Genomic DNA, 15922 nt, shown 5'->3' with positions numbered 1-15922 from the left:
GCCCAAGAATAGGTGGGATGTGGAGGAGGGAGCCCTGGAGGCCGCGCTTGGGCCAACGTGGAGAGCTTCGTAGACACCAAGAATCAACGGCCGGCTGTGAGTGGTCGAATATCCTCCAGGTACACGCAATGTCGTCGGGTTACTGGCTTGTCTGCTGAGGCTGGTGAGTGTGAAGGAGGCGCAGTGTAGTCGTCGGTCGCAGGACACAGCCCACCTCACGAAGAGCGACGGCGCTGGAAGCGGCCTAGTCCGCTATAATTAGCCCCGCAATGGGAGAGCCCGCTGCAAAGTTCCTTGTGTGTTCCTTGGTTTCAGACTCTTGAGAGACGTGAAACCACGAGCTAGGGGATGCGTTATGCGTTGTTCCTCTGCCCGCCGGTAATGACGTCGAGAGCAACGCGGGCGAGGGAGCTTGACGTGGGCGGTAGCAATGGCGACAAGCAAGCGCGGCTGCGAGTCCCTGAGAGATACGCGCTGGCCGACGTGGATCGTTGTCGCGTGATAGTCGCAAAGCAATTCGCGGGTTTAGGTTCGGTGGAATAGAGCTGACCGCTACTGGCATTCGGTCTTGGGGAATCACTGTGTTCAACTGCTCACTCCGCCCCAGCCTTATACAACGACTTAGCTTGCGCATATTCACGCGGGCCGTCCATTGGTGAAGCGTCTAATAGCCGGCTACGGCGGGCGGTCGACGACACCGCTTGAGAACATCAAAGTGATGCCGAGCCGTCACAAAACGTTCGAATCACACCCTCGGCGACCAATCCGACGGGCAACACTACTGGCCCAATTTCACACACCGCGCGATTCTTTGGCGCGAAGGCCATTCGGCGAGCCGTCGCGTCCCTGAGGTCATTACCCGTAGGCCCACTGAGCGTTCTCTGCACTGCCTCGCTCGAACCAACGTCGCAAGGCGCACTTTCTCAAGGCGTACTCCCGTGTCCCCACAAACCAAGCCCTCGCTCCTATGCTCGACAACGTTGTGAGATGCATTACTTAGCTACGATAATAATAGCATATTTGGTCCCAATCGTGTGTTTTCGCAGAGCCGCACAAGTGCATGTGCATTGGGTCCACATCTCGACCATATACTACTTGTGCTAATAGCATGACGCTTCAGGCCACCAAATCTACCCAAACTTTAGGCCTTGTGCAGGGTCCCACCGCCCATCTTGTGGAGGACCAGCAGAAGGTCGAGCGTTCCCGGATGATGTAGGCACCCCACCAAACCGGATTCCAACCTCTGGTGTCCACATACCAGACGGCGGGGGTACATTTGCTCTCGTGGGTGTCGGGGCTGCCAAAGGTTCTTCCGCATGTGCAGTCGCACCATAATGCGGGTTTTGTGCATCTGCCGCTTTTTGCTGATGTAATGAGTTTGTCGTTGCTTGCTGGAGGCCGAGGGAGCTCATTCGAGTAGTGAGATCGCTGGGACCATTAGCACAGCCGTTGGAACTAATCGTTGCATCTGTATACCTTTCTAGATGTGACGCTTCTGACTTGCGATTGTAAGCAAAAGTGCGCGCTTCATCCCGAAATCGATTTACGATCTTAGCTAGGTCATTGTAGAACTTTCGCCCAACGTCGAGATTCGAGATGATCTCCTTGTACTTGAAGTATGCGTTTTCTAAATTCTGCAACGCTTGCTCACGCTTCTTGGTGGATTGATCGCCACGACGAGCGATCAAGAACGCCGCGTTTGCGTCTTGCAGTCGCTTGATAGCTTCTGCCTGCTCCTTTTCTTCTTCTTGGATCATGTCTTGGTCGGCGTCGTACATCTGAAGACGCTTGTCGAAAAGCCCTTCAAACTGCACAGCCTCGATTGTCTGCATAGGGTACTCCCGTTCTAAGCGAGCAGCTTCGCGCAACAGCTCCGGATCTAGCCTGCTGTCAGGATATGGCTTGTGTAGAGATGCGCGGGACTTACTTATGTCGTCTTGCTTCGCCTTTGTCCGCAAGGCCTCAATCTTCCGCCGTCGCCTACTCTCGAGCCTGCTGACTTCATTGAAGCTGCCACGAAGCTTGCCGGCCTCGCGCTCGACATCGCCAGTGATGGCAGGTCTCCGGCCGCTCGGGACATAGTTCTCGAGTTCGTGATCTGGTCCACTGAGCAGTCGTATGAAGTGCTCATTCTCCTTCAACTTTGTCTTTACGATATTATCACTGTTAGTAGCAGCCTTGAAGTAGCCGTCGATTTCGTTGATCTGGGCATAGAGCTTAGGCGCTGCTTGCTCTGCAGGCGGCCGTGTCCAGCGTTCTGTGCCAAACTTGCGTCGTGCGCCTTCGTCCTCTGTCGCTTCGGACCTCAGGATATCGACACCTTCTTGATATATAGCTTGGTCGGTGTACATGAGCTTCTTCGTATCCTCCATTGAGCGCAAGAGACGGTTGATGCCATCTTGTTGACGGATCTCTTCAGCGTGTGCTACGAGACCAGGGGGAAGTCCTAGTGGCTTCTCTAGAGCCTGCAAGGAGCCGGGCAAGTTTAAGCTGCGGAGTACCTCGTGAATCTTATTTGTCAATGACTCTAGCTCTTCTACGATGGTACCGTTGACTAATCGATCTCGGCGGTCTACGTAGATGCTAGCAGCCAGATGTACTGAGTAGGGCACCAGCTTGGAGAAGAGCGCTGGGCCAAGCTCGCCGCGCTCTCCCAGCATCGAGTTGGACTCGGCTATCTCCTTGGGGACTCTAGAGACTACCATGTTGGCTCGATCGAGGATCTTGAGCTCTACCTTTGGTGGTACAGGTAGCAGGTAGATCATGTCATTGTCCTTCTCGGCCCGCTTCAGGTCCTCCGTTATCCGGTTCTTCAAGCCGTTGAGATCTGCAAGCACAACTTTGTTGATGTAGCGCTGCTCCTTGAGAGCCTCGTTGACGCACGTAAGGCTGTCGCGTAGCCGTGCGACCTCCTCGCCGTACTTGCGCTTCTCGAGAGAATCGCAGGCTGCGCGGTATTGTGCAGCAGCCGCAAAGTGGTGGTGTTTCGCCGTCATATGATGTATCCACTCGCTGCTGATAGCGTCCGATTGTATGCCTGCGTCTCCCGCCTCGTTGTATAGATCGGATACGCGGGCGGCTAGTTTGGCGATGGTCGCGTCTTTCATCCCGTCCTTGACAGCCTTCTGCCAGAAGCACTCCTGCCCTTGAGCCAGCATGAGCTTTTCCAAGCACTCAAGTGTCATGAGGTCCATGTCTTCGGGTGGCTCTGTCCGCAGCTCCGGCAGAATAGTATTCCTCAAGTGCGACAAGACTCCGGCTGCGAGGCAAAAGTTGTTGGCTGCCATCTTCAGCCCGTCTGGTGTGCTCCGGTTCGACGACATGGCCAACTGGGAGTACATGGCCGCGAGGTTGAACATGATGTTCGCGAGTTCGAAGCGGAGGTTGTTACGCGATGTCGGGCGGCTCGTGTTGTATCCCAGCGCAGGATACCAGGGGAATTCTACGCCGATGTCGATGGGGAACTTTCCGCTCAGCCATATCAGCTGCGCGGCGTACTGCTGCAGCTTCGGGATGTTGCTCGGGTGGGGTTCTTGGGCGTGGGTGGCGACGGACCGCAGCTTCTCGATCGTCTCGAGGTCTTTGGTGAACATGTCGGGATGCTGGTCATATTTGGAGGATATGTACTGCTTGATGGCGTCGGTGAGGTTCACAGAGTGCGAGCGCCGGAACGGGAGGAACAGGATGTTGCTGGCCATGGTGCGGGTTGTGTCGTCTGCTGGCTGGCTGCTGCACTCAAAGTCATGGGCAAGAACAGTTTGGCCGTGTTTACAGACGGCAGTGGGCGACGTCACCGCCCAACCGCCTGGGCGTGCGAGGGATGCAGCTTGAGCCCCGCGCTAGCCAACGTGGGGCGGGCGCGGCCTCAGGGTTCAGCAATTCACCTGCAGGAACGGGCCCAGCACATGCGAGACTTGGACATGGCAATTTACGGGTCGCGGCATGCAAGACACCGTGTCCCCATGTCAGAGCTCCGGCGAAGACACCTGACCGTCTGCTCCCGGACACTCACTGAGCATGTTTCATGCCACCAAAGTATCGCCATGTCAAACGAGACACGGACATTGTACATACATGGCTGAGGCGCGCGCGGTTCCACAACCCGGAAATGTCGTGATGGAGGCTCAATATGTCAGCGGGGCGCGACGGCAATCTATAACAATCTAGCCGAATTGCACCACCATCTTGAAACTTGCTCATCCGCTCGTCGCAACGTCCTTCCGCTAGTGATACCTATATATACTAGTCACAGCTCCTCTCTTCGTGGTTATCAAACAAACACAACCACGCCACATCACAGCCCCGCGACCCGCACTAAACCTCGGACTTTGCCAGCAGCACCACCTACAAACTCCTACACCATGACGCACACCTACAAGTTCAACGTTGCCATGAGCTGCGGCGGCTGCTCTGGCGCTATTGAGCGCGTCCTCAAGAAGCTCGAGGGTCAGTTTCCGATGCAGCATGCGCCGGTGGTCTAGGGATCAAGTTCTAACTACTCCACAGGTGTTGAGTCGTACAACGTCTCGCTCGAGAACCAGACCGCCGAGATCACCGCCGCCGATTCGCTATCCTACGACACCGTCCTCGAGAAGATCAAGAAGACTGGCAAGACCGTCAAGTCCGGCGAGGCTGACGGTGAGGCCAAGGACATCTAGAAAGTGCAACGTAGCGTGCATCTACGACAACCTTTTTCTATATTGTTTTTGGGTCAACAAGCGATGGATTTCACGGCTGTGTTTGCGCGCAAGCTCTGACTTTGAGCTGCCGCCGCGGCCCTCTACATCTGGTGCGACTTTGTAGATGCAGCGAATAAATGAAGAATACCCTCCCACCCTAAATCCACACCTGACTATGTGAGATACCAAAGTCGCTTTTGGGCGCGATCCAGGTCAAGACATCAATAATGTAGCACGTTCGAATCATTTCAGGGGGTTCCGATAGAGTCAAGAGCGGTGCGCATGCGCCATCACAGTCCTCCGTCCAGCGTCGCGGCATCTCGGTGTTCCACCAGATTGCTCCTGCCCCAAGCGGCGCGCAGACGTCACATGCCACGAGCTGAAGCCGGGTCGCCACGCATCATCGCGAAGCCACCGTATCCAAGCTCCCCCATTACAATTCCCATTGCTATCTTGGTCACAACAAATCTCCGGCCCTGATGTAATTCCGCGACAGCTGACCAGCAGAATCTGGTGCCTGAGCCTTAAGGCGCTCCGCCGGACCTCTTAGCCTTGAGCTCAATCTGAACTACTCCGACTTCTTCCTTTAACTCCGCTCACAGCCACCGTCTAATCATCTTGGAGTTGTTTCAATGCGTTCAAGTGCTTATCCGCGTTTTCGGCGCTCCCGTTACGCGTGCCGCTTACCGAACGCGTTCGTCCACTGGCATGGATGCGAATGGGGATGCCTAGTCTCTCATCACGGCAGTTTACGAGGCGAAGAACAGGCAGTGATGTCTAAATTGGAGCTGTCATAGGCGATACACGTTCTCAACTTGATTCGAACGCAAAGCGGTGCGATATGGGCCTGTATACGCCTTGTTGCACGATAGCGAGTCTGGTCGGGAGCAGTCGGTCACGAACGGCTTCTAACCGGACTGAGTCAGCGAGCTTCCAAGGGCACCAAGGGGCTGAGCCGCACCTCACTAATGCAGATCATCTTACAGTGGGGGGTGGGTATCCGTATGACGCTTGACAATACTCTTGCCCTGTTCACTGCTACCCTGGATTCCAGGGATGTACGAGAGTTTACAGCCTGGAGTATATAAAGCCATCCTGAGGCCGCACGGTAATATAGCCATACATGTCCAGCTCATTTGAGCAAAACACCGATTCATCAGTCAAGTTCAATCTCCACTCCATCGTACCGACCGTCACATTTCCTCATGCCGTCTCCACCAAGAAGCGCAATATCATTTCCGAGTCAGGCCGACCTCTTCTATTTCTGCACCACCTCATCAACCTCCGAAGAAGACCTCAACATCCACTATGCCCCTCCATCAAAGTCCTCATTACGCATCGGCGTGCTGGTACTCAGCAACGACCAAATCCAACTAGCCGACCTAGCCGCACTTGACCTCCTCGCCATGGTCGGAAGAAACAGAATTAGCAGAATGCACGCCACGGCATCCGCCATTGACTCGGCCGTGGACGAAATCGACATTCGATATGTCAGTGTGACCGGAGAGGGGAGTTTTCCTGTCACGGCTGGCACGCGAATGCCGGTGACGGTGAGCTAAGCTTCGAATTGCTCCGTATCGAAAACACGATCGACACGACCTCCCACCCATCCATCCATCCATACCCTCCAAACAGCCATCTCCTCTGGCCAAGAAGAGCCACCCTTTTTGGTCGCGCTGGATTCGCCCGGTCTTGACTGCCTTCAAGTAGTCATCTCTGACAAGTCTGGCAGGGAGGTAAAGGTCAACACGAGCCCCTACCCACTATTCGCTTCAACTTCTTTTTCGAGTACTGTGACTGACGTTTAACTAGAACTCGTTCGACAATGCGCCTCAATTCGACATCCTCGTCATCCCTGGATCCTTCTCAGCGACCGCAATGCCGGTAGAAGCTACCTCCTTCCTCACCTCGCAATGTCTAAACCCCAATCTCATCGCCATCATAAGTATAGCCTCAGGGATCTATCCCCTCGTCCAAGCTGGCATCTTACACGGCACACGAGCCGCAGCACCCAGATCGCTACTCCCAATGCTGCAGCAACAGTATCCTGAGACGCTATGGCAGCATTCTTCCTGGGCCCGCCACGAGAAAGTGTGGTCGAGCAACTCGGCCGTTTCGGCTCTCGATATGGTTTCCACGTGGATGCGCGAGTACTTTTGGGATAGAAGCGAGACGGTCGACTTTGCGCTTACGGTTGCGGGTATGGGCTCGCTTTATGACTATAATCACTGCGATTATTGATGATTTGATGAGCATGGTTGGCATGGAATGGCGTCTTTTGGATATCATCTCAACTCTGTATAACAAGGGCACTGTTTTGGGCAGGAATGAGGCGTTCTTGAAATGTTGTATAGATTTGTAAGAGAGTTTCCCGCAGACATGGATGTGGAATCGTGACTGAGCTCCCATGCCAGTTTGTAGCCACAGAAAGCTATGAAGAGCCATCTTCCCCCTACACGAGGATATTTTCATATATAGTGACCCATGATCACCACCCTCGTTCCTTCCGACGGGTTTCCGAGACCGAATGCCCTTACCCAAAGCCATGCATAGCCATAGCCATAGCCCTAGCTTGGTCTTCGTTCCGCCAGGCACTCTCCTTGGCCTTCTTCCCCCGCCTGAGCTCCACCGTAGAATCAGTGCTGAAACTCGACCGGACGTGTGCTTCATCACAACTAGGCCTGTTGTCCCCTCCATCTTCATGGGTGCCGTTGACTGCAGCAATAGCTTCGTGCGTAACCCGACCCAAACGGAGATGCATGGACGACATAAGTAGGGCGTCTATATCAGTACCATCGATTGTTTCGTCGCCACTATCCAGACTCATTGCCGCTGACGCTAGGAGGTGGTGGTGCGATGCCAGACTGCTCGCTTCGCCATGCGTGGAACGCAGTTCGGAAGAGATGCTACCGTCACCGCCTCGCATGTTGATCGTGGGATGAGGAATTGCATCGGTTTGTGCGCGGATGCCTTGCAGCCATGCCATCGTTGTGGCATCTACCGTTTTGTGGTCGTAGTAGGTGTTGAGACGTGAGTGGTACGGATATCCCAGTGCGGGATTGAATGGTAGGACCTCTCCATCGCGGCGACGGACGTATAACTTTCCCTCGCGATCTGGTGGGCCAAATCTTGTTTGCGGTGTACCTGCTGCGTCGCTAGGCGTGAATTCGGGTTCTGGGTGGTGGTACGTGGAAGACTTGGAAACAGGAGCAATGGGAGGCTCAGCGGCTCGCGTTAGAGCTTTTGGTGATGGCGAACGTGCGCGAGGCGGATGTTGAAGCCGTGTACCACCTTTTGACCGAGCTGCGTCTTGACACGCAAAATCGATGACTTGAGCATCTCCAGTGGACGTCTCGTCATCCGTTTTTCTTCCCCACCTCCCTCTCCTTTTCTTAGTCTCCACCTTCTCGACTTTCTTCGCTCTCCTGCCTCTTGGATGCTCCCAACCCCTGCTATCCGATTTCTTCACATCATCTCCACTGGTCTGCGGCCGATCGCGGCTGAACATAGTCCTTTGCTGTGGTGCCTGAGTTGACATGAACATCCCATGGTTTGCTGAAGAGGCTTTTCCACTTCTTGGCCACCCAGTGGCATCGGCGCTCATTCCTGATTGCTTTACCGGAGGCTGTCGCTGTGAATACGTCTTGTACTTGGGATCCGAAGGAGCAGCTAGGATCAGACGTGTGAGTTTTCCTGCCTTGGAGAGGACTGTTTGTAAAGAGTGCTTGCGCTTGATGGAAGCTGGCTCAAAGGCTGCCGGGGCTGGCACAACAGACGGGTAGCCAATGGTGTGAATGCGATCGCTTTGCTGTTGGGGTATGACCTTAGCTTTAGCTGTAATAGGACCGTGGCGAGGCAGATATCGCGAAGGTGTCGGTGAGCTGGTAGGACGATAATCTCCCACAGCTGCCGAGCGCTGCAAATCATGCCGTCTCTCGATTTGCTGGCGCCGCATTACTGCAGTGACGCTGTCGTCCGGTGAGATAGTGTCTAGATCAGGCTCTCGCGATCCCAGTACCTCCTGCTGCTGCCGCCTGACGTCTAAATCGCGTCTACGATCTGCTTCCTCGTGCCAATCTCGCTGTGCTTGTATACGTCGAACCTCGCGCTCACGCTCAACCCTTCTGTACACATCGGTCTTATTCAGATCCAGAAGGTCAATTAGCTGATCATGCCCCATATTGGCGGTTGCCACGGAGGAAATTGGATGGCTATCGTCGGTGTATTCGGAGGCATCATCGTCATCATCGTCATCGGGGGGATCAGTTCGCAGAAATCTGGGTGGATTCGGCGGAGGGAGTCTTGGTGGCGGAGGAGGGTTATTTCTATCCCATCTCTTCTTAACCCTCGGACTAATTACATGGCTTTGAGCTGTGCCATCGATATTCGAAGTCTCCTGTGATCTTACAGCATCCCATGGCCCATCTTCAGTCTTCGTTTCCGCTTGTGAGGGGCTTGTAGAGCGGCGCGCATCGTCATTCTGAGAGGAAAACGCACTTCGAGAATTGAGTTGAGCGAGAGCCCGGTCGAGACGAGGCGAGCGGTGCCCATTCATTACTGGTACATCAGCTCCGCTATGAGTTGTATGATGTGCTCGAACGTTAAATGGGGTCATCTCCGGGGATGTTGGTACGAGTGGGGATAGCTGAGCCCCAAAGTACTGATACAAGACTGCATCAGCACGAGCTCGGGGAACAGAGCTATCGTCCGTGCCTGCAGAGTCTGGCGTATTCGAGCCTGGTCTGACGTCGCCCCCTCCAACGGGAAATTGACCATGTCGTCTAGTGTCAATAGGCGATGATCTGACTGGCAGTCCTTGTGCTGTCCTTGTATCGTTACCATCGCGAGTAGTGGAGAAGTGCGATCGCACACTTCGCGCCGCCTGACTTTCCGGGTGCCGAGCTTGATTTATTGTAGGTAAGTCCCGCACAATAGCATCCTTGCCAGTAAGATGTGGCATAGAAGTTGAACCAGGGCTTTGATCAGAACCTCCAGTATCGGATGTCTTCCATAGTCCCTTCAGATTCCAGCCACCACCACGGAGACGCACCATGGGTGGCGATCGACCCTGATCTAAAGAGGCTCGGCTTTCCGGGATGGCCTGCATATTAGGCGACATTGGAGGCGACTGCGGGGCGAAGTAGTCTTTCTTGTTTGAAGATATGTAATTGCCGTACACATCTCTTCCGTTATTCAACGGGGACATCGGGTAATCAGGTCGAGCAAAAGGGCTGCCGGGTGGTGTATACTCTTTGTTACCGGTCGACAGGGACGTTGGTGGGAAAAGTGAGAGGACAGCATGTCTGGGAGGGAAGGCGCGATCAGAGTTGCTGGAAACCTGTCGTGGAGGATTCGGTTCCTGAGACTCAGAGGTATGGAACCCTTGTGCCAGCCAGTCGGACACTTTCGTATCCATTGTCTGAACACTGTAATCAGAGGATGGTGAGCTGTGCTCAGAGCGCGTTGTGTGATTAGTGTAGATGGCAGAAGGTGGGCCGTCGCGACTTCCTCGTTGTGCCGGCACGCGCCCTTGCACCACCATCTGCTCCACAACATCCCCGCTTCTCTCACTTAGTCGCAATGGTTCGGGATAGCTGTCTCCATCGCTCGCTTCATATTCGAGTTCACTGAAGCAGCCGTCTCCCAGAGCACCACCACTGTCACTCTTGAGCCCTCTTTCAGTCGACGTATCGCTCCCTTCCCAATTATCCCAGAGCAGACACTCTCTCTTGTCACTCATATCCTTTCCCTCCAAGTTGACGCTGACCAGTCTCTGTTCTGTTTCCGTCAACTCGCGGTCAAGTTCGTCGAAAAGGATTTGGGAGGCAGGAGACGATGGAACACTAGTTGCATTCGTACGCTCAGAAATGATAGCGCGCAGCCTCTTTTGATATGCTGAACCGTGTCGTAGCTGGCTGCGGACAGGTATGGGCGGTGGGCTTATATGCGGCTCTGCGGGAGCGGTACACGGAATCATGATGGTGTGCCGGCAGAAAGGCCAAGACAATGGACACGATTAACATGCAAGGTATATAGCCTAGCAAAGGGTGTGAAGTCTAACGCGTGAAGCATGTGCATTTTAGGAAGGGTGCGCCTGCATGACCGCGGAACCAGGGCGAGTGGCGTGGGCGTTTGTCAATTCCAACCTCAGCGAATGGGGCTTCGCTCACTTGAAGAATGTAGACACGTCAACTCACTGTTATTGACGGTGCTCATGACTTCAGCGTATGCGGCGCTGCGTTTGCGACGCTGACCGCCCTGTTGGCATGCTTTGTTCAGGAGGCCTGGCAACAATGCACCTGTTAGAAGCAATGCTCTCCTAGTAGTATATTTAGATAATCATGTAGATGGTGCCTCTCAAACAAGTGCTAAATCTGCTCGCACTTGCGACAACCTATAGGAAATCAACCATATTGTCCTACAAACGCCAAAGCTTTGATGCTGACAGTGCCCGAAAATGCTGCCCTGTGCGTACAAACGTATGAACAAACAGAACAGGAGTGCTCACTAGGATATCTCCACTCCTAACCCATGACGAAACGCCCGGTAATGATGCCGATCGGTTCCTGTGAATTGAGAGACGAATTTCAGATACTTATCGTCACTCAACATCGTGCTCTATCCTCCTACCCTCGTTCTTAAGCTTCTGGTGGACGGCTTTCAACGATTCGAATGTCAACATGGTAGTGACTGCAGCAGGTACAGCACGGACCATGTTAGTTCCCATTCCGTTGTAGAAGGCTCTCCATCCCTCTTCCTGGAGGATGACTGTGCATGTTCGCAAGATCCCACGATAGCGGGGCAGGTTTATCATACCATCCGACGAAGCCGTGCCCGGAGGGCGGGTATGAAAGCGGTCGTGCTGGCCTCCTCGAAACGATACATTATTATCGGAGTGCGAGGGCAGCGAACGTTGCTGTGTTTGCAGGCGCGTGCGCAAGACTTCGTGTGGATACGTCGCCGAAGTCGCCGTCATCTTGCTCAAGACTGTTGCCAGCGCAATAGCGAACCAGTGCACGTCTTCAGTCTTGCTGTCCGTTTGGCCCATTTCCAGGCCAGTAAACTTCATCTTGAGAAACTCGTATAGCGGAAACTGAATGGCAACATGGGTGAGGCCAAGAAGCGCAGGTGTAAGGCCCGAGTAGAAGGAGGCAATGCCTTCCTTGAGGTACATTTTGCGAAAGGCGTCAAAGGTGCTTGTGTAGTGCCATGGCGGCCGGTGTTCGGGAGATGCGCGGGCGCTGACCTGGGACATGAGTCTTGTCTTGACGACCCATATGGGATTAGTGACTAGCGTCGAGCAGCCACCAGCAAACAACGAGGCGATGGTCCTAGCGAGCCATTTGTTCTCTGTGGGTTCAGTCTCGTCAGCAACAGGAACTCGGGTACCCGTGTGTATTACTAACCCATCTGAGGATAGAGAACGTTTTTCGTAGATTCATAAGTGCTCATGTAGACGGCCCAGGTTGGAATGTATCCAAGCAGCATGGGCCCGAGTCCTCGGTACAGGCCGCGGATGCCATCCTCGATCCATATGACTCGCGCAGTACCAGTGAGGCCTTTGTACACTGTGCGCGTTGGCCCGGTGTATGTCCTGGGGCGGAAAGAGCCTTGCGCCTGCAGGCGGGTCTTGATAACATCGAGCGGGCACGTCACTATGCCCGAAGCAACTCCGGCAGACGCTCCGCACAGAGCATTGACGGAGCTGTCGGGGAGCTTGGAGACTCTGACGGCGAGGGCGGCAACGGGCGAGCTCCAGGTGCGCTGCTGGTTTGGGGTGGACATGTTTCGCGGTTCGACTGTCACGGCGGAAGGCGCATACCGGTCGGGAACGTTAGGCGGGGACGGCGGCGCGGGTTCGTGTGTCGACATGAGGGGTACTGCCATGGCCGACTTGTTAGAGAGCTTGATTCAGAGCGCGGGGCGAGAGGGGTGGGCGCATACAGGCCGTCGTCCCCTGTGCGGTGCCTCAGTGTTGCGGAAACCCCGCAGCACTTGAGTAACACGATGACTAGCGATTGTTCGGCTCCATTGACAAGCGGACGGCAGATGAGGGAGTCGTGATGGAAGCGTTCAGTCGCGTGCGGGCCTCGTGCGAGGATATGCGCTCGTGAGCGTGTGAGAGGGCGGTTGTGGGCAGACGTCAGAGCTAGGATGAGCACGAGTGAAGTTGCTCTGGCGGGTGGGGACAGGCCGCTGATTAAGACCAAGGCCTGCGGCGGGCCAAGCGCTGCCCGCCGGCCTATTGGCGTTCGCTTCTTTCGCATTACGACCTCACCACCTCCGACCGTCAAAACTGCAATTGACGACAGCACCCGTCTCGACCCCTCCGATCCGCCGTCGAACACCCGCAACCATGTCTGCTCCGTCTCTCGCCCCCTACATCATGAAGCGCCCGTGGCTGCAGCGCTGGATGAAGCCGCTCGCCAACTGGTACTGCAACGCCGCTGGCTACAGGCAGCTCGGTCTGAGGTACGGAGCCCCAATCCGGACGCGGTGTATACAAGAATACAGAAGGAGGCAGTGGGGGATATGGCCGATTGTGGAATGATGGGCTGACGGGATTTGTGATGCAGGGCCGATGACTTGCTCCCCGAGGAGAACGACGTAGTTCAGACCGCCCTGAAGCGTCTCCGACCACAGGAAGCCTACGACCGTGTCTTCCGTCTGCGCCGAGCTTTCCAGGTACTGCACAACAAGATATACAGGACATGGCAAATGTGGCTAATCTGCGGCAGCTCTCCATGTCCCACCAGCTTCTGCCCAAGGAGGAGTGGACTAAGCCCGAGGATGTAGGGATATCGCTTCAACCCCGAATACCAGACGCTGACAATGCAAAAGGACACACCATACCTCGCCGAGCTCATCACAGAGATCGAGTCCGAGATGGCCGAGCGCGAGGACCTCGAGGCCATGGTCATCCAGAAGAGGCAGAAGAACGCCGCCCAGGCCACCGGACACTAGAATGTATATACCGCGTCTGGGGTGATCAATTGGAGCTTGGTGGATCGAGTCTGAGGTTGCGCAATAGATTGTACCATACCAACACATTTCGTACAGGACTCCCCTCTGTTACGTCTGGAAATACGCCTCTTTTCTGCCCGTGCTCCGAAGAGCTTTCCCGTATGCGCGCATGCTCAGCTGCGGGTATTTGTCTCGCGATCCATGGGAAATGACTTATCGGGGAGGCGGCCATTGCATGACGCCTGGTTTTGGCTTCGGAAAGCAACGCACAGATACAACCGGAAAATGATGAATGACATGCACCTTCTATGCACTTCATAGGAACAGTCAGGCATGAAGTGATGAGCTACTGCACGACTAAGACCGAAGACATGGAATTGCCGTAATAACAGATAGAACATGACCGGTTGAAAGACGCGGGAGAATTCACTTGAACGACTATCTCAGATTCAAGAAATTAGTACCATTTCTGCATGCAAATGCCGAACTTGTAGTACGTTATAGCATTTGCTCTTGGAATGGGGAGAGCGACTACGGGAATCCGAAGTTACTATTCCGTCCTTGGTCACCACAACTAAATGCTCGCACAGGAGAATACCTGCAAATTCGCAGGATTTCGTGTACTCGAGTAAGCTCTTTTGCACCTCGCCATGTTTCTATATAGAGCGAGTGATATGCCGATCCTCTCGCATACGACGGATGCGCAATGTCAGGGTTCCGGATATGTCAGCGCCACGCTGTCATGTGCCCAGGCGTCAGCTCAAGAATAGCTTCCCGCGCATCGCGTCAAGCTCCCCACTTGCGCAACTAACAACACACATTCATTGACCCGTTTTCATGATTGCAATAAGAGTTTTGAAGCAAAGAGTACGTTGTCGCAATCTCGCAGCTGTCCCATATCTTAACCCTATGACGTCAGACTATCCCATTGACCAGAACGGTTAACGACCTCTACACCCATCACACCATGTCTTTGAGACGTTCCGCTCGCGTCGCCAGCAGTATTGTACAAGCTCCGTTGGATGTAAAGGCTCAAAATGGTGTTGCAAAGTATGAGAAAGTTAGCAAGGCGAGTGTACCCACGAAGAAGCGCAAAACCACAGCAATATCTGCGCCAGTAACATCGGACGAGACGAAGAACAATGATACTGTGGACGAGAAAACCAATGGAGATAAAGTCGTAGACCTAACAGATTCAACTCCAACGCTCCCTGCGACACCGCTCCCCAAGAAGCGCAAAACAGCATCAAAACCAGCACCGTCATCAGAATCACCTGTCAAACCACCACCTTTCACACCCACACCTGCCGGTGCCAGTATCTTCTCTTCAGCCCCCGCATTTTCACCTTCAGACGCGACCACCCGTCCAGCAGAGCCCCACACAACAAACGCCCACCTAGCCACGCCCAACGGATCGCACATGGTGCAAGCCTACGCATCCTCACCCGCGAAACCCACCGACCCTTCTCCAGCCAAGAGAAGGAAAGCAAAGGAACTTGTTCCACCAGACGTTGGTGCCATTCCAGCTGCGAGCACCGATATCGATAATCTGTTGAGAGAAGCAGAGGACTTTCTTATCAAGACGGATCCTAAACTGGAAAAGGTGGTGCGAGGGCATCAATGTGGGATTTTTAGTCCGGAGGGGCTGAGGGAGGTGGTGAGGCCGTTTGAGGCGCTGGGGAAGGGGATTATTGGACAGCAGGTATGTGGAAAATGACATGAGTGTGCTGGTAGATGATGTCTGGAGCATATCGTCATAAGTCATATATAAAGAAGGCTTTAGGATGAACATGCAAAACTAACCACTCCCACAGGTATCAGGCCAAGCCGCCTCATCCATCCGCGCAAAATTTACCGCCCTCTTCCCCGACACCCACCCGTCCTTTCCAACGCCCACTCAGGTCCTCACAAAAGACATCGCAACGCTGCGTACAGCAGGTCTCTCGCAGCGCAAGGCCGAGTACATCTACGGCCTAGCCGAGAAATTCGCTTCTGGCGAACTCTCAGCCGAGATGCTAGTTAGTGCCAGCGACGAGGAACTCATTGAGAAGCTCGTAGCTGTGAGGGGCTTGGGGCGATGGAGTGTGGAGATGTTTGCTTGCTTTGGGTTGAAGAGGATGGACGTTTTCGCGACTGGAGATTTGGGTGTACAGTGAGTTGAGTTTGTTCGCTTGAGAGATCAGCGTACGCTTCTTTGACGGATAATGTGACTGACGTGTTTGCAGACGTGGTATGGCCGTGTACGCGGGCCGCGATGTGAATAAACTGAAGAGTAAAGG

At 54.4% G+C, this 15922-nt stretch overlaps 7 protein-coding genes across 7 annotated transcripts; 4 read left to right on the top strand and 3 right to left on the bottom strand.

Annotated features, from left to right (window-relative positions):
* Window positions 1–1130: 1130 nt before the first annotated feature.
* On the bottom strand, window positions 1131–3698 carry J4E90_001969 (uncharacterized protein; the record flags this gene model as incomplete). Its single annotated transcript, XM_051431553.1, has 1 exon — window positions 1131–3698. One exon carries the CDS (start codon window positions 3696–3698, stop codon window positions 1131–1133), a length of 2568 nt encoding a protein of 855 aa, XP_051294687.1.
* Window positions 3699–4361: 663 nt separating this feature from the next.
* J4E90_001968 (uncharacterized protein) lies at window positions 4362–4658 on the top strand (the record flags this gene model as incomplete). Its single annotated transcript, XM_051431552.1, has 2 exons — window positions 4362–4446; window positions 4507–4658. The coding sequence occupies 2 exons, from the start codon at window positions 4362–4364 to the stop codon at window positions 4656–4658; spliced, it is 237 nt and encodes a 78-aa protein (XP_051294686.1).
* Window positions 4659–5884: 1226 nt separating this feature from the next.
* Window positions 5885–6920, top strand: J4E90_001967 (uncharacterized protein; the record flags this gene model as incomplete). Its single annotated transcript, XM_051431551.1, has 2 exons — window positions 5885–6229; window positions 6492–6920. The coding sequence occupies 2 exons, from the start codon at window positions 5885–5887 to the stop codon at window positions 6918–6920; spliced, it is 774 nt and encodes a 257-aa protein (XP_051294685.1).
* A 292-nt stretch (window positions 6921–7212) lies between these two features.
* On the bottom strand, window positions 7213–9092 carry J4E90_001966 (uncharacterized protein; the record flags this gene model as incomplete). Its single annotated transcript, XM_051431550.1, has 2 exons — window positions 7213–8956; window positions 9088–9092. 2 exons carry the CDS (start codon window positions 9090–9092, stop codon window positions 7213–7215), a joined length of 1749 nt encoding a protein of 582 aa, XP_051294684.1.
* A 2188-nt stretch (window positions 9093–11280) lies between these two features.
* On the bottom strand, window positions 11281–12464 carry J4E90_001965 (uncharacterized protein; the record flags this gene model as incomplete). Its single annotated transcript, XM_051431549.1, has 2 exons — window positions 11281–12029; window positions 12086–12464. The coding sequence occupies 2 exons, from the start codon at window positions 12462–12464 to the stop codon at window positions 11281–11283; spliced, it is 1128 nt and encodes a 375-aa protein (XP_051294683.1).
* A 571-nt stretch (window positions 12465–13035) lies between these two features.
* On the top strand, window positions 13036–13643 carry J4E90_001964 (uncharacterized protein; the record flags this gene model as incomplete). Its single annotated transcript, XM_051431548.1, has 4 exons — window positions 13036–13151; window positions 13256–13364; window positions 13418–13471; window positions 13521–13643. The coding sequence occupies 4 exons, from the start codon at window positions 13036–13038 to the stop codon at window positions 13641–13643; spliced, it is 402 nt and encodes a 133-aa protein (XP_051294682.1).
* Window positions 13644–14610: 967 nt separating this feature from the next.
* J4E90_001963 (uncharacterized protein) lies at window positions 14611–15799 on the top strand (the record flags this gene model as incomplete). The annotated part of the gene is made up of 2 exons (XM_051431547.1): window positions 14611–15345; window positions 15458–15799. The coding sequence occupies 2 exons, from the start codon at window positions 14611–14613 to the stop codon at window positions 15797–15799; spliced, it is 1077 nt and encodes a 358-aa protein (XP_051294681.1).
* Window positions 15800–15922: the final 123 nt, after the last annotated feature.

The sequence above is a fragment of the Alternaria incomplexa genome (assembly GCF_024043165.1).
Source record: "Alternaria incomplexa strain BMP 0042 chromosome Unknown scaffold_2, whole genome shotgun sequence".
Classification (NCBI taxonomy): domain Eukaryota; kingdom Fungi; phylum Ascomycota; class Dothideomycetes; order Pleosporales; family Pleosporaceae; genus Alternaria; species Alternaria incomplexa.
Note: the sequence above shows the minus strand (reverse complement) of the source record. Positions and strands in the feature narration are given on the sequence as shown.